This window comes from Pipistrellus kuhlii, unplaced genomic scaffold (assembly GCF_014108245.1).
Source record: "Pipistrellus kuhlii isolate mPipKuh1 unplaced genomic scaffold, mPipKuh1.p scaffold_m20_p_30, whole genome shotgun sequence".
Classification (NCBI taxonomy): Eukaryota; Metazoa; Chordata; class Mammalia; order Chiroptera; family Vespertilionidae; genus Pipistrellus; species Pipistrellus kuhlii.
The window spans coordinates 5403115-5427647 of NW_023425530.1; the positions used below are offsets into that span (position 1 = coordinate 5403115).

The 24533-nt window shown below is 61.1% G+C and overlaps 2 protein-coding genes across 18 annotated transcripts in view; one reads left to right on the forward strand and one right to left on the reverse strand.

Annotated features, from left to right (window-relative positions):
• DOCK6 (dedicator of cytokinesis 6) overlaps positions 1-24075 on the reverse strand; it is a 49297-nt gene extending 25222 nt beyond the window's left edge. For 12 of the 15 annotated variants that reach the window (XM_045589234.1, XM_045589233.1, XM_036459720.2 and 9 more), the window contains exons 1-19: positions 23975-24057; positions 16274-16361; positions 15462-15637; positions 15147-15215; positions 14820-14949; positions 13555-13767; positions 11230-11315; positions 9905-9971; positions 9658-9807; positions 8345-8425; positions 8089-8242; positions 5794-5921; positions 5603-5696; positions 5121-5283; positions 2081-2198; positions 1937-2007; positions 1615-1753; positions 1426-1527; positions 687-773 (exon numbers count right to left, since the gene is read on the reverse strand). In XM_045589234.1, the coding sequence (XP_045445190.1) occupies positions 687-773; positions 1426-1527; positions 1615-1753; positions 1937-2007; positions 2081-2198; positions 5121-5283; positions 5603-5696; positions 5794-5921; positions 8089-8242; positions 8345-8425; positions 9658-9807; positions 9905-9971; positions 11230-11315; positions 13555-13767; positions 14820-14949; positions 15147-15215; positions 15462-15637; positions 16274-16361; positions 23975-24018 (2160 nt within the window). In that variant the 5' untranslated portion in view covers positions 24019-24057. Of the gene's footprint in view, positions 1-686; positions 774-1425; positions 1528-1614; positions 1754-1936; positions 2008-2080; positions 2199-5120; positions 5284-5602; positions 5697-5793; positions 5922-8088; positions 8243-8344; positions 8426-9657; positions 9808-9904; positions 9972-11229; positions 11316-13554; positions 13768-14819; positions 14950-15146; positions 15216-15461; positions 15638-16273; positions 16362-23974 lie in introns of all 15 variants that reach the window. The other 3 variants (XM_036459704.2, XM_036459724.2, XM_045589238.1) reach the window with 2 other exon arrangements.
• Positions 3111-5048, forward strand: ANGPTL8 (angiopoietin like 8). 3 transcript variants are annotated; one of them, XM_045589246.1, is made up of 4 exons: positions 3111-3673; positions 3850-4011; positions 4518-4627; positions 4712-5048. In XM_045589246.1, the coding sequence occupies exons 1-4, from the start codon at positions 3383-3385 to the stop codon at positions 4779-4781; spliced, it is 633 nt and encodes a 210-aa protein (XP_045445202.1). In that variant the 5' UTR covers positions 3111-3382; the 3' UTR covers positions 4782-5048. The 3 variants fall into 3 exon arrangements, with proteins under 3 accessions (XP_045445202.1, XP_045445203.1, XP_036315678.1); XM_045589247.1 differs by having other exon boundaries at positions 3119-3673; positions 4518-4651; positions 4718-5048; XM_036459785.2 differs by having other exon boundaries at positions 3137-3673; positions 4735-5048.
• Positions 24076-24533: the final 458 nt, after the last annotated feature.

Here is a 24533-nt window from a genome sequence, read left to right on the forward strand (position 1 = left end):
AGGGAGAGCTGAATGGGCAGAGACACCGAGGCCGGGGATCCGTGAATGGATCGGAAGGACGGGATGAGACTCCAGAGCAGCGGCTCTCAGCCTTCCCAGTGCCGCGACCCTTTAATGCAGCTCCTCCTGTTGTGGTGACCCCCAGCCATAAAATTATCTTCGCTGCGACTTCATAGCTGTCAGGCTGCGACTGCTAATGAATCGCAATGTAAATATCTGTGTTTTCCCATGGTCTTAGGCGACCCTGCTGGCGGTTCTCAGCCTGTGGGTGTCGACCACCGGAAAACACAGGTATTTACATCACGATTCATAACAGTCGCAACCTGACAGCTATGAAGTCGCAGCGAAGATAATTTTATGGCTGGGGGTCACCACAACAGGAGGAACTGCATTAAAGGGTCACGGCACTGGGAAGGTTGAGAACCGCTGCTCTGGAGGGAGGGAGGGAGGGAGGAGAGAGGGGGAGGGACCGCAGAAACGGCAGGGAACAAATGGGGGGAGGAGAGACCATGCAAGGGCCACCGCCCGGGGCGGCTGGGGCAGCCACTGGCCCCGCGCCTGCCGAGTCAGCAGCTTGCTGGGAGACAGGTCCAGCTGACTGAGGTCTGTCCGTGGCCCAAGGCCAGGCCTCTCCCCGCTCAGTGGGAACTGTTGCCCAACTCCTGGCTTCCCGTCCCAGCACCTACCTGGGGGTGCACGGAGGACACAGCCATGAGCTCCACGCTGAACACGCCCTTGTGGCCGTCCACCCAGCGCATGCCCGGCAGCGCCACCTGTGGGCGGGACACGCCGGTGGGCACTGGCTGGCCCTCCCCCACTGGCCAGGTCACCAGCGCCAGCCATTTCAGCTATTGCAACACCACAGCCTGAGCACGGCCCTGCCTGGGGGAGCAGCTGGGCTCCTTGCCCTCAGCCCAGCCCAGCGATGGGGGTGGGGGCAGTCAGGGGGGAGCACTATGGGGTCCAACTGGAGACCCCAGACGGACATCGGTGGGAGGGGGAGGGAATGAATCAGAAAACAGGGTCCTGGGAGATGGAGGCCCAGGGGCACGATGAACGGCGTGAGGGTGTGTGGGAGGGTAATAGTACTCATAGAGGGGGTGGCCCCTGGAGGACCCCAGGGGGACAGGGGTCAGGAAGGCGGGCAGGGCTGCCAGTGGGGGACGGTGAGTGCAGAGGCAGGGGCACTAGGAGGCAGGGAGAGGAGGGGACAGGGAGGGACACCGGCGCCTTAGGACACACAGAGGCGAGAGCAGGAGTGAGAAGGCAGCTGGGGCCCTGGCCCCGACAGCGGACAAGGCTCCCAGGGGTGCTGATGGCAAGGGAGGCGGGCACTGTCGGGGAGCCACCAGGACCGTAGGGAGCGCTAACGGGGCACCAGGTGCTGGTGGGACCGGGCGGTGGGAGGCCGGGCCAGGCGCTTACGTCGGGCGTGAGCACGGAGTAGCTGGGCGGCGGCTGGTCCACGGACACCGGGAGGCAGAAGGGGCCGGTCCTCAGGCGGCCGTGCTGCAGCAGTGGGATCCACTAGGAAGAGGCGGGGGGTCAGGGGCGGGGGGCCGGGGCGGGGCCAGGGGGGCTGGGGAGGGGGAGACAGCCGGGGGGGGTGCTCACAGTGAAGCCCACGGGAGTCTCCAGGGCCGTGCCAGGCCGGGGCTGGCAGCTGACGTGGTAGAAGGTGAAGAGCAGGTGGTGGTTCTCGGTCACACAGGCTGGGAGGTGCAGCTTGAACTCCTCGTAGAACTCGGGGGACCTGGAAGGGCCGGGCTGGCATTGAGGGGACGGGGAGCCCCGGCCTGCCCCACTGCCTCGGTCACGTGTCTCCCCCCAGCGCTGCCCCCCCAGGCTCTGCTCTCTGCCTCGGGTCCCCCCACTTAGCACCCGGGAACCTGCCCCTCCCCCCCTTCCTGCTCCCGGCCCTGCCCCCCCCCCATACTTGCTGTGGTAGACCACCGGGGTGAAGGCCTCCCGGGTGAACTCGCTGCAGCTGGACTTGCCGAAGATGACCTGGGGGAGCAGGGCCGTGAGGGGCCGGCCGGGGCCCCGCGCCCACCTCGCCCGGCCCGGCCTGGCCGCTCACCGGCAGGGCCTGGCTGGGGTCCTCGCCCGCCATGTACTGCACTCGCACGGCCAGGTTGCGCACGGAGCCCTGGCGGCTGCTGAAGTTGAGGCTGTGCGGGTACACGTAGAGCAGGTTCCTGCGGGGACAGCATGGAGAGGGGGCGTCACAGGGACAGAGGAGGCTGGGCTCCTGGAACAGGACGACGGCCACATGGCCGAGGCCCTGAGGGCTGGGTGAGGGGCGTGAGGGACTGGCAGAGCGTGGGAGACAGAAGGGCGGTTTCGGAGCGCAGGCAGGGAAACTGAGGCAGGCGGTAGAAACAAGAGGCAGGGAGCCACGGGGGTGCTCAGGGCTGAGGCCAAGGTGGCCCGGGGGCCCGTGGTCAGGATAAGCCCTGCCCCGGGCCGGCCTGCCCCTCACCCGCCCAGGGGCCTGTGCCCCTCCCCCCGGGAGAGGCCCTCATCATATCGCGTGTCCCTCAGGTGGGAGAACTGAGCCCGGGGCCAGCGTCGCGGCTTGGCTGGGGCCAGAGATCTGCCCCTCTCCCCAGGAGTAGCTGTGCAAGCCCTGACCTCCCTCTGGACTTCAGTTTCCCTATCAGTACGGGGGGGGGGGGCATTGACCCTCCCGCTGAGCCTCTGTAACAATACCAAAGGCGATACCAGTACTGACAGAGATTGCACCAGCCGCCGAGGGGCCCCCTGTGTGCCAGGCCCTGGTGAAGTGCTCACCACGAAACAGCTAATTTACTTTTCACAAGCGGCTTGTGAAGCAAGACTGAGCACACCCCCGTTTCACAGGCACGGAGAGTGAGGCGCCTGCCCATTGCTGCCCAGAGGGAAAGCTGGCAGCTGGCACTGACCGGGGGCATGTAGTGGCCTCGGCAGAGTCCCTGCACCCACTCCCCCGGGCTCCCAGCCGGGCCTCGCCGGCCTGCGGGAAGGCACCAGATGGGTTACTGCAGCCAGTGGAACAGCTCTGAGCAAACGGGGAACTCACAGGAGCCTCCCCGTTGTCGTCACTGTCACGGTGCCTTTCTGCAGGCGGGAAGCCAGGGCCCGGAGCTCCTTGGTGCCCAGCACCTTCGCCTGGCCCCGCCCCGTGCCCCCAGCCCACACCTGGCCCTCAGCCCCGGCCTGCGTGACTCCAGCATGGCCCCGCTGGACGTGTGCCTGATGCAACCGCCGGCCGCTGCCAGGCCCTTGCACAACACAGACACCCGACTGGCTGGTTAACGATTGACCGGGGCGTAGGGGGGCGCTGAGGCATAAAAGGCAGCGGCGGCGCCGGGACCGCACCTCCGGCCGCTCCGCCACAGCCATGCTCGCCCTGTGCCTGCTGTGCTCCCTGCTGGCCGAGGCCTGGCCCGCCTCCGCGGCCCCCGTGGGCCGCGTGGAGCCGGCACAGCACGAGGAGCTGACCCTGCTCTTCCACGGGGCCCTGCAGCTGGGCCAGGCGCTCAACGGCGTGTACAAGAGCACGGACGCGCGGCTGACCCAGGCCCGGCACAGCGTCGGCCTCTACGGCCGCGCCCTGGGGCTCCTGGGGCGGGAGGTCAGCGAGGGCCGGGACGCCGCCCAGGAGCTGCGCGCGAGCCTCCAGGCGATGCAGGTGAGCTTGGTGGTCTGACCCCCGGGGGTGGGCGAGGACCTGCCCTGGGGCGACGGGCAGGGCCACCCGCCGTCTGGGTTTGCCCGGGAAGAGGGGGGGGTTCCAGGGTTAAACTCAGGGATGGCGCAAAGACTCGCCGGTCACCCTGCCACCCTCTCCCTGTTGCGGCTCTGCAGGTGGAAGAGGACGCCCTGCAGCTGCAGGCGGAGGCCACGGCCCAGGCGCTGGGCAAGGTGGCCCAGGGGCAGCGGGGGCTGCGGAAGCACATGCGACAGCTCGAAGCCCGGCTGAGAGGCGCCTGGCTGGGCCGGGCCCAGGAAGAATTCGAGGCGTTGAAGGTAAGGGGCTCCCAGGCCGGGGGGAGTTGAGGCCCTGATGCCCAGGCAGAACATGCTTTTGGAGCGCGTCCCAGAGATCCCCTCGCCCACCCAGGCCAGCTTCCCAGCACCAGGCGTGGCCCTGGGCGAAGCCCTTGCCCCTTCCCCTGCCTCAGTTTCTCCATCTGCAATTAGAGGCAACAACGGATGTCCCAGAGAGGAGCCGGGGACTCAATGCAGATAAGATAGGAGGAGGCTAGCTAGCTACTCGCTAAATGCGTACTTTTGGAGAAACTGAACACTTCTCCAGTGTTCAGTAAGCACCCAGCACTGTTTTGTGTCCTTAAATAATCCCCATTGTGCCCAGGATCCCACCAAGTGAGCCCCCTTGCTTCCCCATTTCACAGCCAGGGAAGCTGAGACCCGACTTGCTGGGTCACGCAAACGCAGAGAGGAGAGGGGGCTGGGTAAGACCGAGGGACGGGGGGGAGGCAGCCCCGGCTGAGGTTTCTGTCTCGTCCCCACAGGCCCGCGCTGACAAGCAGAGCCACATCCTGTGGGCGCTCACAGGCCACGTGCAGCGGCAGCGGCGGGAGATGCTGGCCCAGCAGCACCGGCTGCGACAGATCCAGGAGAGGTGAGCCTGGTGGGGGCTGGGCTTGTAGGGCACCTGGACTGGGGCCGTGCAGGGAAGCGGGATGCCCTCCCACCCCCCGCCTAGGCTGAGCCTCGTCTCCCTTCCAGACTGCACACGGCGGCGCTCCCGGCCTGAGCCTGCCTGGCGGAACTGAGGACCAGCCATGCGCACCGAGGGACGGGCGCTGCCACGCCCCACGCGGCCCCCGCGCAGGGAGGAGCTGCCTGGCTGCCGGGGCCAGCGGGCTGTCCGGCCCCACGTCCGGCCGCACGTCCGGCCGCACGTCCGGCCGTGGATCAGAGACAGAAGCAGGTGGGGTCGAAGGCAGAAGACGTGGCCCCACCGAGGAGGAGTGAAAGCAAGACCCTTGCCCCCCTTAGACATGTGCCTAATGACCCATTAAAGCAACAGTGGCATCGCACCCCGGGTGTCTGTGTGTGTCTGGGACTAAGGGGGCCTCACTTGGCACCCACCCGGGCCCCGGAGGCGGTACCTGTAGCTGGTGTGGGGAGCGTAGACCTCACGGGTGGGGAACTCCAGGATCTCCTTGGTGGGCCGGCCCCTGGGGTCTGGGTAGGGCTTGACGTGGAGCAGCTCCGGGGACAGGCAGAAGTGGGGGTTCTCGGGGGCCGGGGAAATGTCGATCTTGAGCTGGGCTGCAGAGCGGAGCCAGTTTGCACCAGCCGGGAGCCTCCTAGCCAGGCCCCGCCCTCTCTGGACTTTGGGGTTCCAGCCCAAACTCTCCCACAATGCCCTCTGGTGGCTGTCCTTCAGGTCCTAAGGCCAGAAGTCACCCTCAGCTCCCACCTCTTGTCCCCTCTGCCCTCAGCCCCTACGTCCCCCAATTGACCCAATATCTGTCTTCTTTATGGCTTCCAATCTGTGGGCCACGGGAAGGTCCAGCCTCCGAAGCTGGGGTCTGTCTATCCCGGGCCCTGTTGGCGGCCAGGGTTTGCCCACGGGGCCGGCACGCACCAGTCACAGGCCGCAGACGCCGCAGCAGGGACGAGGGGCGCCGCATGTCGGCCAGGAACTTGAAGAGGTCCTCGTCGCTGAGCCTCTCGGCCTCCTGCACCAGACCGCACTGTGAGCCGGCCGGGCCGTGCGCCCCAGGGGTGTCCCTCCGCGCCGCGCCCCGCCCCGCCCCGCCCCCGCGGCCCTGACACCTGTTTGAAGAAGTTGGTGACGGTGAGCGTGGCCGGGCGGAAACTGGAGAAGCTGCAGGTGTCGTCCCCGCTGCTCGTCCGGTCTGGGGGCCCCCGCCGGCGGCGATCCGTCCAGGCCGGGCGGCGGTCTAGGGGCAGCAGTGACAGTGACGGGTGGCAGTGACAGGGATGGTGGCAGTGACAGGGATGGTGGCAGTGACAGGGATGGGTGGCAATGACAGTGACGGGTGGCAGTGACAGGGATGGGTGGCAGTGACAGGGATGGGTGGCAGTGACAGGGATGGTGGCAGTGACAGGGATGGGTGGCAGTGACAGGGATGGTGGCAGTGACAGGGATGGGTGGCAGTGACAGGGACGGGTGGCAGTGACAGGGATGGGTGGCAGTGACAGTGATGGGTGGCAGTGACAGGGACGGGAGGCAGTGACAGGGATGGTGGCAGTGACAGGGATGGTGGCAGTGACAGGGATGGGTGGCAATGACAGTGACGGGTGGCAGTGACAGGGATGGGTGGCAGTGACAGTGATGGGTGGCAGTGACAGGGACGGGTGGCAGTGACAGGGATGGTGGCAGTGACAGGGATGGTGGCAGTGACAGGGATGGGTGGCAATGACAGTGACGGGAGGCAGTGATGGGTGGCAGTGACAGGGACGGGTGGCAGTGACAGGGATGGTGGCAGTGACAGGGATGGGTGGCAATGACAGTGACGGGTGGCAGTGACAGGGATGGTGGCAGTGACAGGGATGGGTGGCAGTGACAGGGATGGGTGGCAGTGACAGTGACGGGTGGCAGTGACAGGGATGGGTGGCAGTGACAGGGATGGTGGCAGTGACAGGAATGGGTGGCAGTGACAGGGATGGTGGCAGTGACAGTGACGGGTGGCAGTGACAGGGATGGTGGCAGTGACAGGGATGGTGGCAGTGACAGTGACGGGTGGCAGTGACAGTGACGGGTGGCAGTGACAGGGATGGGTGGCAGTGACAGTGACGGGTGGCAGTGACAGGGATGGGTGGCAGTGACAGGGATGGGTGGCAATGACAGGGATGGGTGGCAGTGACAGAGATGGGAGGAGGGGGACAGGGATGAGTGGAGGGGGACAGGGATGGGTGGCAGTGACAGTGACGGGTGGCAGTGACAGGGATGGGTGGCAGTGACAGGGATGGGTGGCAGTGACAGGGATGGTGGCAGTGACAGGGATGGGTGGCAGTGACAGTGACGGATGGCAGTGACAGGGATGGGTGGCAGTGACAGGGACGGGTGGCAGTGACAGGGATGGTGGCAGTGACAGTGACGGGTGGCAGTGACAGGGATGGTGGCAGTGACAGGGATGGGTGGCAGTGACAGGAATGGATGGCAGTGACAGGGACGGGAGGCAGTGATGGGTGGCAGTGACAGGGATGGGTGGCAGTGACAGAGATGGGAGGAGGGGGACAGGGATGGGTGGCAGTGACAGGGATGGGAGGAGGGGGACAGGGATGAGTGGAGGGGGACAGGGATGGGTGGCAGTGACAGGGATGGGTGGCAGTGACAGGGACGGGAGGCAGTGATGGGTGGCAGTGACAGGGATGGGAGGAGGGGGACAGGGATGAGTGGAGGGGGACAGGGATGGGTGGCAGTGACAGGGATGGGTGGCAGTGACAGGGATGGGTGGCAGTGACAGGAATGGATGGCAGTGACAGGGACGGGAGGCAGTGATGGGTGGCAGTGACAGGGATGGGTGGCAGTGACAGAGATGGGAGGAGGGGGACAGGGATGGGTGGCAGTGACAGTGATGGGTGGCAGTGACAGGAATGGATGGCAGTGACAGGGACGGGAGGCAGTGATGGGTGGCAGTGACAGGGATGGGAGGAGGGGGACAGGGATGAGTGGAGGGGGACAGGGATGGGTGGCAGTGACAGGGATGGGAGGAGGGGGACAGGGATGGGTGGCAGTGACAGGGATGGGAGGAGGGGGACAGGGATGGGTGGCAGTGACAGGGATGGGAGGAGGGGGACAGGGATGGGTGGCAGTGACAGGGATGAGTGGAGGGGGACAGGGATGGGTGGCAGTGACAGGGATGGATGGCAGTGACAGGGACGGGAGGCAGTGATGGGTGGCAGTGACAGGGATGGGTGGCAGTGACAGGGATGGGTGGAGGGGGACAGATGAGAGGCAGGGAAGGGGAACTTGGAGACGTAGCCTGTACAGAGCTCAGCCAGCAGAGAGCGCCCCTTCCCTTCCGCAGTAGCCCCGCCCCCCGGGCCACCAGCCCCGCCCCCGGCCACGGCCCCGCCCCCGGCCACGGCCCCGCCTCTCACCGCCCTCGGAGTCGGAGTCGCGGTCGGGCTGCCCGGCGCTGCTCACGATGTTGGCCAAGTGCACGGCCGTCCAGGCGAACGGCATGCGGTAGCGGCCCAGGCGGGTGCAGAACTGCTCGGCCGCCAGGCGAAGCTTCTCCAGCTTCTCTTTGTTCTGTGGGGAGACCCTCCGAGACCCACAAGCTCAGCGCCCCGGGCCTGCTGAATGCAGGATTGGGGTTAGGGAGAGGGTCCAGCTCCAGCCTCCACCCCTTACCTTGGCTGAGTCCACCTCCTTCATCACCATGTAGGGCTCACAGCACTCGCTGATGTCTCCCTGCTGCAGCACCTTCTCCAGCTGCGGGGCGGGCAGGCCGGTGAGGTGCTGCCGGAGCCTCACCTCCCCCCACACCCCAACCTCCTGGACCTCCCATGGGCCCCCAGGCACCCTGTCCACGAGAGCTCTTGCTCCAACTCCCTGGGCTCCCACTGTCCTCGGGGTTGAGTGCCAGCTGCTGCCTTGCCTGGCCAGCTGCCCCCTCTGCACCTCTGAACCCACCCCAAAGTCCAAGGCTCCGTACTCCCCTACATCCGCAATTCTTTGTCAGTACACACAGAGGTCACCCCAAGAACCGGACTTCAATCCTGACCCCTCCAGGCTGTGGGATCCTGAGCAGGCCCCTCACCTGACCCGTGCCTCAGTTTCCCCACCTGTAAAATGGATCCATGGCAGCCCCAGATCCCAGGGCTGCTGTGAGGACTCAAGGGGGAATCGCCGTGAGGCCTGACTGACGGGTGCTCAGGTAACGTCATTAGTATATAACCCAGTAGTCGGCAAACTCATCAGCCCACAGAGCCAAATATCAACAGTACGACGACTGAGACTTCTTCGGAGAGCCAAATTTTTTAAACATAAACTTCTTCTGACGCCACTTCTTCAAAACAGACTCGCCCAGGCCGTGGTATGTTGTGGAAGAGCCACGCTCCAGGGGCCAAAGAGCCGATGTGGCTCACGAGCCGCGGTTTGCCGACCACGGGTGTAACCTACCTGAATGCTTTGAGAAAGGAAATTGAAACGCCCTCCTGGAAACAACAGCCCAAATAAACGTGCCACTTGGGTCTTCTCTCTCCTAACAAACGGAAAAACTCCACTAAAGAACATATTTCAGGCCCTGGCCGGGTGGCCCAGTTGGTTAGAGCGTTGGCTGTGGGTTCTATCCCCAGGCAGGGCACATACAAGAATCAGCCAGTGAATGCATTGATAGGTGAAACAACAAATCGTTGTTCCTCCTTCTCTGTCTGTCTGTCGCTCTCAAATCAATACATGAGAAATGTGTGCATGTTTAAACATCTGCCCCCCTATGCCAGGATGCCGTTTCCCTACAGGCTTGGCTCAGCTGCCACCTCTCCAGGGAAGCCCTCCGTGATTTCTCTTCCCCTGGGCTGGGTGAGGAGCCTCCTCCAGGCTTGCCCACTGCCTGTGCTTCCCCTACAAGAGGCCTGGTCACCCTTCCTCCTCTGTCCGTCCGTGTCCGTAGGGACTGAGCCTGTGACGTTCGCCCCCCGTCCTCGCCCAGCCCCCGTGGGCACCTTGATGACCAGGAAGATGTCGGGCGAGGGGTAGGTCACAGAGAAGATGGCGGAGCGGGCCAGGGTGGAAATCGCCGGGTGAGTGCCGTGGGCCCGCAGCAGTCCCTTCACCGAGTCTGAGTTCAGGTCGAAGTAGAAGTTCTCCGAGATCTGGGGGCACAGGAGGCAGCTGGGTCACCGCCTCCGGGGAGCCCACCGCCTTGCCACGAGGCGGGCGGCGAGGACGGAGGGGAAGGCAGGGCCCCACCTTCTTCTTCTCCCGCACGTCATACAGGGCCAGGATGCCGAAGATGGGCTCGATCTCGATCTCGAACCTGCGGGCGATGGGGCGAACTGGCACCGGCCGCTCCCGGCACCCTCCCGGCACCCAGCCCCCTGCTCCCTCTCGAGGCCCAGCCGCCGAGGTGCAGCCGTGGGGGGCATCTAACTCCCACGCAGCCGCACCGACTGCCGTTTACGGGCTTGCAGGAAAGGCCTGGCCTGCTTTGCAAGAGGAAACTGAGGCACTGATTCTACCCCCCGCCCCCCCGCCACTCCTATCAGTAACTCTCATAAATCCCTCCCCCAAAACCATGGCTCTGGTTCAGTCTGTATAGAGGTAGCTTTTGGCACAACAATTCCCTCCCTTCCCCCCACCTCCCAACTTAAAATCCTCCACTCCTGGGTCTCCCCGTCTTCCCTCTCTGGGGTGTCCTGCCACCTGGGCCACCCTGGGCCGAGTCCCATTTTCGTCACCGCCTCCCTCCCTCGCTCTGCCTCGCTGGCCCCACTCGCCATCGGCCTCCGAAGGAAGCATCTTAGAAGCTAAATGTTGAGGCTCCCCACTGCCCTGACAACAAATCCCTGCATGGCCCAGCCCTGCCACGCCTCTCGGTCTCCTTTCCCCTCTCCAGATGTCCCCCTCCTGTGTGTGTGCCGCGTGGTCACCCCGCGATTACATGCTCTGCATACACGAGGCGCTCCATGCGTGCCGAGGGACCGGATGAGCCCACAGAGCCAATCCCCAGCCCTTGTGCTGCGGCAGGCGGCCTGCCGGGCCTCCGGCCAGACCAGGCCTCTCCCTCCTGTCCCCGGCCAGCAGGAACTCAGGGTGGGAAGGGGCAGGGCCGGGCTCCGGTCCAAGGCCACATCCTGTTCAGCTCCGTTCCCACGCGTTTCTGGCTGCTCCCGGGGGGCTCCCGTGGAGGGGCCTGAGCCCAGCGTCCCAGCGCGCTTCCACCTGGTCCCCCCGACGAGTGGGAGCGTGCTGGCCTCTGGCCTCCCACGCCGCGACTGTAGCACAGTGACCCGGCCACTCTGTGCTGCGGTTTCCCCACCGGTGTCCACTCACAAGGTTGTAGTGGAGACGAGGGTGCGCGTATGTGAATGGGCTGGACACAGCACGCGAGGGTTGCTGGCTTTCAGTAACCGACACGGAAGTCTTATCTCCCCCGAAAAGCCCGTGGCCTCACGGGTCCCGTGGCTGCACGTGGCAGTGGCACGGCTCTCGCAGTGAGCACCACGTGCGTGCCACACCGTACTCTATCCGGCCGGGCCCCTGGCACGTCTGAGGGGGAGGGGAAGCACACTCACTTAAGTGACAGGCACTTGACCAGGATCCTCTGTCCGAAGTGCTCACAGGGCGGCTCCGGGTGGCTGCAGCGTTCCACGGCCTCGTCCTGCCAGGAGCAGGGGGTGAGGGGGAAGGGGACAGCTGGGATACAGCCTCCAAGAAGAGCCTGGAATGTACAGCCTGAGACCAGCTCAACCCCCAGCCTGACTGAGCTTGGAGTCCCTGCCTCTGAGCCTGTGCACATGCTGTTCCTCGGCCTGTAATGCCTTTCTCCTCCCTTCCTCCTCACTGCCGACGCCTGCTCTCGGTGTAGGCCGCAGTCTACCTGGCACTTCCTCCAGGAAGCCTCCCCCGACCCCTGAGGCCTGGGCAGGCACCTCCTCCACCTTAAACTAGTAACAACGAAAATAATAACAATAATGCTTGGGCTGAAACCGGTTTGGCTCAATGGATAGAGCGTCGGCTTGGGGACTGAAAGGTCCTGGGTTCGATTCCGGTCAAGGGCATGTGCCTTGGTTGCAGGCATATCTCCAGTAGGGGGTGTGCCAGAGGCAGCTGATCGATGACTCTCTCTCATTGATGTTTCTAACTCTCTATCTCTCTTTCTTCCTCTCTGTACAAAATCAATAAAAAATATTTTTAAAAAAACAACAACCAATAATGCTTGGTATAATTATCCATATAATAAAAGCCTAATATGCTAAGCGTCTGGTTGTTCATCCAACCGATCAAAATGTAATATGCTAACGCTATGCTAAGGCTGCTCAACTGCTCACTATGCCATGCACTGACCACCAGGGGGCAGATGCTCTGACCCGTAGGCTAGCTTGCTGCTGGGGTCCAGCTGATCGGGACGGAGCAGAAACAGGCCAGACACGCCCTGGAGCCCTCCTGCAGTCCCTTCCCGGCTGGCCAACCCCCCAAGTCCAACCCCAATCGTGCACCAGTGGGGTCCCTCAGCCTGGCCTGCACCCTCTCACAATCCGGGACCCCTTGGGGGCTGTCAGAGAGCGGGTTTCAGCTGATCCCACTCAATGCAGGAGCTGCCCTGGTGGTCCGTGCGCTCCCACAGGGGGAACACTGCTCAGCCAGAAGCCGGGCTCACAGCTGGCGAGGGCAGCGGCGGTGGCAGGACCCTCTCCCCCCTCCACGGCAGCGCTAAGAATGTCCAACCACTTACTTCCCCGGGGCGCAGGCCTAAGCCATCAGTCAGACATCCCCGAGGGCTCCCGGACTGCGAGAGGGTGCAGGCTGGGCTGAGGGACACCCCCTCCCGCCTCGAGTGCACGCATTTCGTGCACAGAGCCTCTAGTTATTGGTATAAGGTAGCTGCTCAATAAATGCCGGTAGAGAAAATGGACCTGTTGCAATAGGCCACGTGGCTGGGGCATTGAGGGCCACGGGAGGGACAAATCTCAGCACGTCATATGGTGTTACTCTGTCTGGGTAGTAATTTCCTGGTAGGAGGGTCTCTCTTCCACTAGACTGTTAACTTGTGGGGAAGGAATTGGGTCTGTCTTGTTCATGGCTATATCCCCGGTGCCTGTCATACAACAGGCACCCAAACATGTCGGTTGAATAAATAGAGGAATACAGTTGATAACTACTAAAAGTTGGATAAACAGATAGATACATATAGAGAGAATGCATTCTATTAATTATTACTAGATTAGATACCCAATAAGCACTGATTGAATAAATATAGGAGTATACAGTTAAGACTCAATAAATAGTTGAATGAAAACACTAGGTACCCAATAAAAGTGGGTTGGATAAATAAAGGGGTATATAGATGTCTAATAAAAGTCATTCGATAGCTCTAACTGGTTTGGCTCAGTGAAAAGAGTGTCGGCCTGCAGACTGAAGGGTCCCAGGTTTGATTCCAGTCAAGACCACGTACCTTGGTTGCAGGCACATACCTACTAGGAGGTGTGCAGGAGGCAGCTGATCAATGTTTCTCTCTCATCGATGTTTCTAACTCTCTATCCCTCTCCTTTCCTCTCTATAAAAAAATCAATAAAATGTGTGTGTGTTTTTTTAAAGCCATTCAGTAAGAAGAAAGTGTATATCCACTTGTTCAGTAAGCGTTGGTTAGATAAATATAGGCATGTAATAGGCACTAAATGAATTCTGTTTGATTAAAGAGTGGTCTATACAGAAGGTATACAATAAGTATTGGTTGAATAAGTATGGGGGTGCATATTAGGCATCCAATATAAGGCACGGAATAAAAAAAACGGGGTATACAGTCGGCACCCCGTACATGTTGGAGGGATAGAATGCAGGGATACATGTCAGCTGGGTGGGAGTCGGCCTCAGGGCCTGTGTGGGCCGCGGGCACCCACCTCGTCCGGGGCTGGGTAGAGGGTGAGGAGGGTGCGGGCGCGCTGCTGCCTCCGGAGGGCCTCGTTGCGCCGGTCCACCTCCTCGGGGGCCACCCGCTCCAGCAGGGAGGGCAGCAGGGAGTCAGCGGCCAAGTTCTTCAGGTCGAAGATGCCAGAAGCGCCGCTGCTCCGAGGAGTGTCCTCCGGGGAGCCCGAGGAATGCCGGGGGTCGTCCTGCCAGGGGGAACGGGCGAGCACCACGACCAGGGTCACCTAGGGACTCTGCCGACCTCTTCCTGGAAACTGACTTGGTGAGCCCTCCTCCTCCGCCACTGCTGGGAAGGCTACTTCTGTCCCCATGTCCTGAGCATCACACGACCCTCACCCGGCCAATCAGAATGCACCTACTGGTCCCAGAGATGGGCTCCACGGTTAAGGACATGCCTGGGCTGGGCCAATGAGAGCCTTCCCTGGGACTCTGCTCACTGTTGCCAGGGGAGGGAGAGTTCTTACGGGGGCTGTCACCGGCCCAGGATACTACCTAACCTCCACACACAGCTACAGTCAGGTAGGATTCTACGGAGCTAGATTACCCTGGTTCAAATCCCAGCTCAGCCCTGTGACGTCAGATCTAGACCCCAACTCTGAGGGCCTCGGTTTCCCCAGCTACATCGATAAATTATAACGATGAAAACAGTAACAGCTGAAACCGGTTTGGCTCAGTGGATAGAGCGTCGGCCTGCAGACTGAAGGGTCCCGGGTTCGATTCCGGTCAGGGGCATGTACCTTGGTTGCAGGCACATCTCCGGTGGGGGGTATGCAGGAAGAGGCAGTTGGTCGATGTTTCTCTCTCATCGATGTTTCTAGCTCTCTATCCCTCTCCCTTCCTCTCTATAATAAATCAATAAAATATATATATTTTAAAAAGTAACAATAATTCTTAGTATAATTATTGTTGGTATAAAGCAGCTGCTCAACAAATGCTGGCTGACAAAATAATAGGCCAGAGTCATAGTGGGGTCCAGCTGCCTCCATTTTAATCCGTGCCTCGTTTTTTTTAATCTGTGAAATGGGTGTAATGGTTGGCCTGCCTCCCGGGATGAAAAAAACGAGGACAAGCTTATAATGTTTATAGTTATTCTCCTTAACTTTTCGCTCCTGGGGGTCAACACATTTCCTTTTAAACTCAAGGCTACCTGGGTCCTTTCCCGTGACATGTGACTGAGAGCCGGGGCGGGAGCCCACACACGCACCCCGGCAGCAATCCCAACCCCGGGGTCCCTCACCGAGTCCTCCGGCCCGGGCTTCTCGTCTCCAGAAGCATCCTGCTCAAACACCTGGCGGGGGAGGCCCTTCTGTCGCTCTCGCTGGGTCTCCGCGGTGATGGGACTGTATGCCGAACTCAGGTGCTGGTACCTAGGAGGAGGCGGGGCTGGGTGGGTAGCAGGGACCAGGGCTCCTCCGGACTCCCCAATGCACCCCAGCACTCCTGCAAGGCCAGGTAATGCCTGCAATGACAATGAGCAGATAAGCAGGACCAGCCACAGACAATAAGCTCAGACCCGGCCGGCTTCTTGACCCTCCACCCCGAGCTGCCCCCAAGCCAGACCCACCTCCTGTGGGCGATGATCCAGTCCTCTGTGTACATCTCCACCGCAGCCCTCGCCTGGGCATCCAGCTTTCTGCACGAGATAAGACCAGGGTAAACTGAGGCAGGGCCTAGCGCCGGTCCTGCCCGGGAGCCAGCCGTGAGGTGGGGGGCGTGCCCTTCCGCCTGCCTCAGGGAGCCAGAGTGACTTGTCCAGGCCACACGGCGGAGGCAGGATTTGAGGTCAGGGCTGCTGGGAGTGGGATGGGGAAGGAGGTATCGACGGGGACAGGTGCCTGGAGGTGGCGTGAGGGACAGGGAGGGCGTGGGGGGGACCCACCCGTCCGTGGGGATCCCGAGCTCGGTGGTCCGGCATTCTCGGGGCTGCAGCAGCAGCTCCAGGTCGTCAGCCGGGAACTCCACCAGGTCGCGGAGCGGCCCGGGCTCAGCGTCTGGGGGCCGGCTCAGCAGCACGTCCTCGAAGTCCAGCGGCTCGATGACTTCCGTCAGCGGGACCTGGTCCGGGGCAGAGCGGCCGTGACCCCGGCGCCGGCCCCGGGAGCGGGGGTGGAGGCTGCGCGGGGGCACGGGCTGCCTCGGGTTCGAACGAGAGGGCGGTGGGAGCCATGGAGGGCGCTGGAGCTGGGGAGGGTCCAGGACGGGTGACGACCTCGACCTCGGCCTCTCCTCGCCCAGCCCGGCTACGCCGGCCCCACCCCTTCCCAGGCAGGAAGTCACACCCTGTGCCTGGAAGGGCCGGGAACTAAGGGTGGAAGGAAAGGCTTACCGACTGCAGCGGAGAAACAGACAATTCCTCAGGCCCAGCGGCCAGATGGCCCCCACCCCTTCCCTCTGCAACGGATGGACCTCCCAACCCCCAGGCCGCCTCCCCATCCTCATCTGGGTGGTCCAGGCAGCGGGAGGAGGGGCTCCATCAGGCCGGAGTCTCTCCCCACCCCACCCCGACCACCCACTGGGAGGTCCCCCAGCCGAGGAGTCACCCTCCCCTCTCACAGGGAAGCGGGAGAGGGGACAGCACTGGGGCCGGGCCAGGAACCCCTCCCTGCCGCAGCTTTCCCAGGACAGGGCGCACGGGAACCCCACCTCCACTAGAGGGCGGGGTCTGGGCGGGGGGCACCTCCCCACACGTACCCCCAGGTTGCTGCTGCAGCGCCGGCTGGAGTGGGGGGAGCCGCTGCGTTCCCGGGACACCTGCTTCCTCACCTCGGCTGCCACCGTCCTGTGGGGACAGGAAGGGGGCCCGTGGGGACAGGAAACGGGGGCAGCAGGGCCCTGAGAGCCGGGCTTCGGGGCCAACACATTCATTCTGCGGGAGAAGAATCCAGGCTGAGGCAAGAGAACAACAGGCCGCTTGGCCAAGGGACGGAGGCTTCCAGAGGCACGCATCTCACACTGCGGCCTTTTCCACCCCTCCCCGAGCACACGGGGGCAATGCCACTGGGAGGGGCCCCCAGGGGCTCATAGGTCCCTCCTCACCAACCCCCACCCTCACCGCGCCAGCCCTCTGGTCTCTGCTTTCTCATCTGGGGGGTCTCTGTCCACCCTGGGGCCCCTCAAACACCTCACCACACAGCCCATCCAGTATGTGGGCACCGTCCTGTGCTTGCTGGAGTGCCTTGGATAGGCCGCTCCTGCCACTCAGCCTCAGTTTACCCTTTTGTGGCTGTCCTGACCTCACAGGACAGGGGCCTGGCGATCAGAGGGCACTCCCTGGCATTCCCAGGGAGTCTGAGAGCGGCTGGCGGTGTATAAGAGGCCGGCCGAACTCTCCGAGCACGCCCCGTAACCACGGTTAGGGCTGCGGCCTGCCGGAGTCACCTAAATCTGCACAGGCAGGGACAGGACCCTCTAGGAGGGGCAGCAGGAAAATCGGGGACAAGTCCCTGTGAAAGCAGGGATCCCCCGGCCCTCAATCCTTCAGCAGAGCTTAGGAGGAGGGGGTGGAGAGAGAGCCGGGCAGTTGTCAGGCAGTGGGAACAGCACGTGCAAAGGTCCTGAGGCTGCACTCTGTGCTCTGGGCACGGGCTCCAGGATCCAGAACCGTGTGGCCCTCCCGGAGGCCCTAGCGTAGGACCCTGCGTCTCACAGGAGCTCAGTACATGTGGGCTCTTTGAGGGAATGAGTCAATCCCTCCCCAACTCCCACCTGGTCCAACTCTCTCAAATCTGCTGTAAATGGGGGAGCGCCAGACCTGTCGGCGGTGTGGCTTTGGGCAGCTGGGACACCTTCTCGGGCCTCACTTCCTCTTAAAATCCAGAGGGCAGTTGCCTGAGTGTTCAGGCCTCCGTTCTGCTTCCCTCTCTTCTGAGTGCGTGCAAATGTCCATAATACAAAGTGTCACCCCCAAAAGCTCTCTACTGAGGACTGCAAACTTGATGGCCCACAGGCCACCACGGAGATGGATGTGTGCAGTGGGGCGGGGGTGGGAGACTGGGGCCAACTGAGAACCTTAGCTCCACCCAGAAGCCTGAATTCAAGTCCGTATGCGTCAAACAAAATGTGACTGTGACCCTGACCCAACATGGGGGCCTCCAGCCTCACTCCTTTTTATTTATTTTTATTTTAGAGAGGAAGGGAGAGGGAGCGATAGAAACATCAATGATGAGAGAGGAAATCACCGATTGGCTGCCTCGGGCACACCCCCCTCCTCTGAGGGTCAAGCCCGCAACCAGGGCATGCGCCCCTGACCGGAATCGAACCCGGGACCCTTAAGTCCGCAGGCCTACGCTCCATCCACTGAGCCAAACCAACTAGGGCACCTCCCTCCTTGTCTGTCCCTGCATTCTATTTATTTTCTGTCAACTGCCCCCGAGTCTTGCTTCTATTGATGGGGAGGGGCAGGATTCTGGGAAATTCAAAGGGTGTTCAAAATTAGGGAAATTCGTCTGGACGCCTGGGCACACCAGGACTTTGGGGGTAGTTTACGAAGGAAGCCTGGACAGGGGACCTGTCTGTGTCCGGGCCCAGCTGTTCTGCAGCTGCTGCCCAGCGCGGGAGGGCGGGGGGAAGAGGGGAGGGAGGGCCAGAGCTCCAGCCTCATGTTGTCATCAGGGAGGAGAGGCCCCTGCGGTGGGAAAGGGATGGTCCACAACGCCGTGGCCGTGGCCGTGGCCGTGGCCGTGGCCGTGGCCGTGGCCGTGGGAGCCAGTTCCGAGCCCGGAGCTGTTCTTGGAGCTGGTGACCTCCCCTCTGCGGGCCTCTAGGCTCAGGGACAGGATGCACACTTGCTCAGCTGTTTGGAGTGTAGGCCTGGCACATAGTAACTGCCCAATTATTATTATTATTTTTTAAATATATTTCATTGATTTTTTTTTTTTTACAGAGAGGAAGAGAGAGGGATAGAGCTAGAAACATCGGTGATATGAGAGAGAAACATTGATCAGCCACCTCCTGCACACACACACACACACACACACACATGTGCCAGTAACCAAGGCCTGTGCCCTTGACAGGAATTGAACCTGGGACCCTTGAGTCCGCAGGCCAACGCTCTATCCACCGAGCCACACCAGTCAGGGCTAACTGCCCAAATATTAAGGCTCGCTGTCACCATGCTGCCCCAAAGAGGATCTTGGGAACTAGAACCCTGGCCCCGTCTCTGACCCCGAAGGAGACAGGCTCAGAGAGGGGTCTGACTCTCCCAGGGTCAGAGCTGAACACAGCAGGGCCAGAACCGCACCCTGGCCGGCCGGAGGCCAACGTGGGCGCCCCTCGGCACTCCCTGTGACTCCGATGGGAGAAGGAGCCCCAGGACCAGGCCTCCGGAACCCACCCCTCCCTGTCCTCACGCGCCCTGAGCACCGGCCCTGACCAGCCTCAGGGCTTCGACCCCTTCTCAGCACCAGTGAGTCCTTGGGTTTGCGCCACGTGACACGGGTCTCTGGTGTGCCCACGTGGGGGCCCTGTGGGCAGCCTGCAGGGTGTGACTGTCACCGGCCCCCACTGTGTCCCTGCCTCACCCCGGGCAGCCCCAGCCTCTCAGGGGTCAGGAACCCACCCCGGGGGTCACCCCAACTCCTCACAGAGCACCTTTCAAAAAGGCAGGCAGCTGAAACCAGTTTGGCTCAGTGGATGGAGTGTCAGCCTGAGGACTGAGAGGTCCTGGGTCAAAGGGCATGTACCTTGGTCGTGGGCACATCCCCAGTAGGGGGCGTGTAGGAGGCAGCTGATGGATGTTTCTCTCTCATTGATGTTTCTAACTCTCTATCCCTCTTGCTTCTTCTCTGTAAAAAATCAATAAAAAATATATTTAAAAAAAAAAAGGCAGGCAAACTGTTGAGCTGAACTTGGTGATTTCCCACAATTGCTATGAGGGAAACTGCAGGTGGTGGGTTAGAGCTATCGGAGAGATCAGGCCTCCAAAGGTGAAAGACTGACAACCCTATGTGACACTGAAGAGTTGGCTCAGTGGATAGAGCGTCGGCCTGCAGACCAAAGGGTCCTGGGTTCGATTCCCGTCAAGGGCATGTACCTCAGCTGCAGGCTCCTCTTCAGCCCGGGCCCATGTTGGGGCTCATGCAGGCAACCAATAAATGTGTTTCTCTCACATCGATGTTTCTCTCTGTCTTTCCCTCTCCCTTTCATTCTCTCTTAAAAGCAATGAAAAAAATATCCTCAGGTGAGGATTAAAAAAAGACAAAAAAGACAAAGTCTTAAGAGAAAAAGAAAAAAAAGAGCTGCTCAGAGGGGAAAGATGGAGCATCATTGGGAATTCGTGTGAGACTGTGGAACTTGCCCCAGGGCTGGCCAGATTAACAGAGGTCTTACCCTCACAGGGAAGGAGAACAAGAATGACAAAAGCTTCGAATGCTCCGAGTTCCCATTTGTGCAAAAAGTGAGGGAAGAAAGTGAATCCAAGTAACATCACAAAGAGATGCCTCTTCATACCCACCCCCCCACCATCACCACTCAGGCCGGGAGACAAATATTACGAGTGCTGGTGCTGATGTAGAACAATGGTAACTCTCACAGGCTGGTGGTAAAAACCCTGTGTAAAACCATCTCCAATTATCAAGGAAAGCTGAAGGTATGCCCTACAGCAATTCCCCTTGGAGGCGTGCTCAGGAGGAAACACGTGGCCAAGAATGTGATGGTGACAGCCCAGCATGAAACAGCTCAGGTGCTCTCTGACCACAGATGGTGAGTTCACAGGCAGGGAACACTGTGCAGCAAATGTAAAGGACGAACCTGACTCCAGGCACCTGGACAGACAAGCCCCGCTCCTGACATTGTGCTGGGTGAAAGCGGGGTCCACGGATTAGACGCCCCACGTAATTCTATGTATAGGATGCTCTAAACATGCAAAACTAAGTCCTGGCCAGGTAGCTCAGTTGGTTAGAGCATCGTCCCAATACCCCAAGGACGAGGTTCCGATCCCTGCTCAGGGCACTTACAAGAATCAACCAATGAATGCAGAAAGAGGTGGAACAGCAAATCAATGCTTCTCTGTCTCAAAATAAAGTTTAAAATAAGTAAACAGCCGAAATCGGTTTGGCTCAGTGGCAGAGATTCCGTCTGTGGACTGAAAGGTCCCGGGTTCGATTCCAGTCAAGGGCATGTACATTGGTTGCGGTCACATCCCCGGTAGGGGGTGTGCAAGAGGCAGCTGGTTGATGTTTCTCTCTCATCGACGTTTCTAGCTCTCTAACCCTCTCTCTTCCTCTCTGTAAAAAATCAATAAAATATATTTAAAAAAATAAAAATAAAATAAGTAAACAGGCAAAAACTAACCCATAGCGGACATGGAGCCATCCTGGGTGAGAACCATAATGCAAGTGAGCAGGGCCAGCAACCACCGGTGGCGTGGCAGCTCTGAGGGGCAGAGCCAGTGCTGCTTCAGAGGGGCTGCTGGGTTGGGGACGCTCAGGAAAAGGGAGATAGCCACCATCTGGACCGGAGTGGTTGTTCCTTGGGATTTGTTTTATTTTTATTTTTTATTTATCTTAAAAAGATATGTTATTAAGATTTTTTATTTATTTATTTTTTACAGAGAGGAAGGGAGAGAGATAGAGTTGGAAACACCGATGAAAGAGAAACATCGATCAGCTGCCTTCTGCACACTTCCTACTGGGGATGTGCCCACAACCAAGGTACATGCCCTTGACCGGGATCGAACCTGGGACCTTTCAGTCCGCAGGCCGATGCTCTATCTACTCAGCCAAACCGGGTAGGGGGATTTGTTTTATTTTTAAATTGTTATTATTTAAAAAAAAAAAAAAAGATAATATACTTTTATTGATTTCAGAGAGGCAGGGAGAGGGAGAGAGAAGGATGAGAGAGATCATTGATCGGCTGTCTCCTGCACACCCCATGCTGGGGATGGAGCCCAAAATCCAGGCATGTGACCTGACAAGGAATCAAACCGTGATCTCCTGGGTCATAGGTCAAGGCTCAACCACTGAACCACACCAGCCGGGCTCCTTGGCATTTGTATTATAACTGAACCTTGCACTTCCCTGCAGGGGTGCCTTCCATAGCCATTTTTAAAAGGTAGTGACGTGTACACGTGCTCATCTTTGCAGACATCCTGTGGGATGGAGCAAGAAGGAGCCATTTCCTGAAATCCTAGAGGCACCTCTGGAATTCTGTCACTGTCTGTTTCATGGCCCTTCACTAGTCCAACAGATCATGGCCATTAAAGGAGAAAGGCAAGCTGCCTCCTATCAATCCATCTACGGTGGGGCGGAGGGAAGACGCGGCTGTTAGATGCCCAAGGAGAATGAATAGACGCCCTGAGAGAGAGGCGGTGGCAGAAAGAGGCTCAGTTCCCAAGGCTACTTTGGGCTCCTGGGCTCACTGTCCCAAGGAGACCCGCTACAGTGACCTAACCACTCCGAGCCTCAGTCCCACTGCTTCTTCCTGTACCACGGGGCTCTGGGGACAAACAGTTAGCATCCCAGATGGAGATACGCTTGCGAGAAGCATTCTTATGAGTGCTGGTCATTATCACCATTCTGTATTGTATTTTATTTTATTTTATTTAAATAGCACAAGTGAAAAAAACGAACAGGCTATATTGCACAGAAGAACATTTGTCCGTATTATTTACATTCACAAGAGTTTGGACTTATAGGTTGTCATCCAAAATCTAGTGTGTGTGTTTGTTGTTGTTGTTTTCTAGAATCTGTTCATTAGGAAACTGGGGGACTGTCTTATGTTCAGGTTAATATGGTGTTTGTGGAAGGAAGGAAGGAAGGAAGGAAGGAAGGAAGGAAGGAAGGAAGGAAGGAAGGAAGGAAGGAAAACAGGCCCAGATCTGAGCATGTAAGACACCTGGGTGTCCACCGGGCAGCTCTGGAGACCTCATCAGAGAGCAGCTAGAGACTTGAGCCACTTGCTTGTGGTTCACTGGGGCCCCAGGACCTTTCTCTGCTCTTCTTACTCTGGGTCCTGTAGCATCTGTTGCCCAGGGTGAGACCCAGGACCCCTCTTACTCACAGAGTGGAGGCCAGGACCCAAGGACAGAGGGACTGAAAGGCAAAGAAACAGGCTCAGAGACATCAACGTTTCAAAAGAGACAGAGACGACAGACATAAAAACTGCCCCGGACACCACGTCACATTTAGAACCCTTCATGGGTCCCTCCTCACTCAGGATAAAAGTTTGCGTCCTCCCACAGCCCACAAGGCCCCGCACTGTCTGTAGCCACTGTCCCCTCCTTCCCTCTCCCGCCCGGCTCCTCTCAGATGCCCTGTGAGCGCACTGCGCCTCTGAGAACCCACAGGGCTTTTGCACTGGCCCTTCCTGTGTTTGGACCCTTCTCCCACATACAGGCACGGACCCCCTCCTTCAGATCTTTGCCCAAACGTCACCTTCTCATCCAGGCATCCCTGACCCACCTCTCCTGTCTAACACAACCCCCACCCCCTATCTCCCTCCGTCCTCTGCCTTGTGTATCCCCACAGCACTGGTCACTAATAAATAATCGACTTCATTGTGCTTCTCATCTGTACCCCCTTCTGTCTCTGCTCCCAAGGGTGACTGACATCTTTCCTTGGGTCTCTCTCCATCAGGCCGGGCTGGACCGCTCCAGGGAGACTTTTTCCCTGGGGGTCAGGTCCCCTGTGGAGAGGACCGCCACGCAGACACTGATCCCTCTGCCCCCAGGCCGGCTCACAATCCTCAGTCACGGAAATGGATCCCCCAGCGCCTGGTGCCTGACCCTTCCCCTCTCCTCCCCCCGTCTACCCACCAGCTGGCTCCGTCCCCAGCCCCCACCCTCTCCATTCAATCCCCCCGCCATCCATCCATCCATCCAACCATCCAGCCCGACCAGCCGGCGCTGGGAGAGCCCGCGGCTGGGCGGGGGCACCCACCCAGCTGTCTCTTCCCCCCGGACAGCTGGACCGGGACCCCGGGGACGGGGAAGGGGAGGGGGGGCGCCACGGGAAACTTTTCCACGGGATCCAGAGCCTCCAGGAGCACAGCCCCTGGTTCCGAAATCGCGGCGCCCCGAACCAGACCCAGAGGATGCGGGGCATCGCGGCTGCCCCCCCGCTCCCGTACCCTCGGCTCGGGGTCCGGCGAGAGGCCCAGACGGCGGAAGGGGATGCCGAGGACGCCCCGGCTCCGGCTCCCCCGGCCGCCGCCTCCAGGAAGGCCCCCGGCCACGCCCCCCGGTCCGGCTCCGGGCTGGACCCCGGCCGCCCCCCGCCCGCGCCCGGGCGCCGCCCCCGCCGGGACCCCGGCCCCGGCCCGGCCCCGGCCCCGGCCCCGGCCCCGGCCCCGGCCCCGGCCCCGGCGCGGGCGGAGGGACCGGCCCGGGGGGCGCCGGCCGGACCGGCCCGGGGCGGGCGGCACGTGGGGGCCCGGAGGGGCCGGCGGCCGCGCTACCTGTTGATCTTGTGCGCGAAGGCGCGGCGCTCGGCGGCCGCCATGGCGCCCCGCGTCCCGACTCCGCCGCCGCCGCCGCCACCGCGCTCCGTCCGCCGCCGCCTCCGGGATCGGGATCGGCCCCGGGCGGGCGGGCGGGCGGGGCCGGGCCGGGGGCGGGGCCCTTCCGGGCGTCCCGGGCCGCTCCGCGCTGCCCCCGCCGGCCAGGGGGGGCGCTGTCCCGGCCGCCCCGCGCCCTCGGGGCGGGAGGGGAAACTGAGGCTCCAGGACTGGGGCCGGGGTTCGGGGGCCGGCGGGGGGCAGGGGGAGGGCACGGACTCCAGGGGAGGCTCTCTGAGCCATTTAACAGGGAACCGCCACCATGCAACCTCGGCGCCTACGAAGCAGAGCCCTGCACTCCCCTACGGGAGCTCATCTCTCCCACTTCTCAGGGGAGTGCGTACCCCGCCCAGGCCTGCGTGACCCCGGGGCCTCTGAGGGGGAGCCGGGGCCAGCCGTCCTCCCGGCGCCTGCGGATGGGCGTCAGGGCACCTCTGGGTGGCGGGGCCTGAGGGAGCCA

Excerpts from the sequence above, each read along its gene's own strand:
- ANGPTL8 (XM_045589246.1), top strand. The coding sequence starts at position 3,383 with ATGCTCGCCCTGTGCCTGCTGTGCTCCCTGCTGGCCGAGGCCTGGCCC. Across the intron at positions 3,674-3,849 it reads CGAGCCTCCAGGCGATGCAG|GTGGAAGAGGACGCCCTGCA; the intron begins GTGAGCTTGGTG and ends GCGGCTCTGCAG. Across the intron at positions 4,628-4,711 it reads CTGCGACAGATCCAGGAGAG|GCTGAGCCTCGTCTCCCTTC; the intron begins GTGAGCCTGGTG and ends CCCCCCGCCTAG.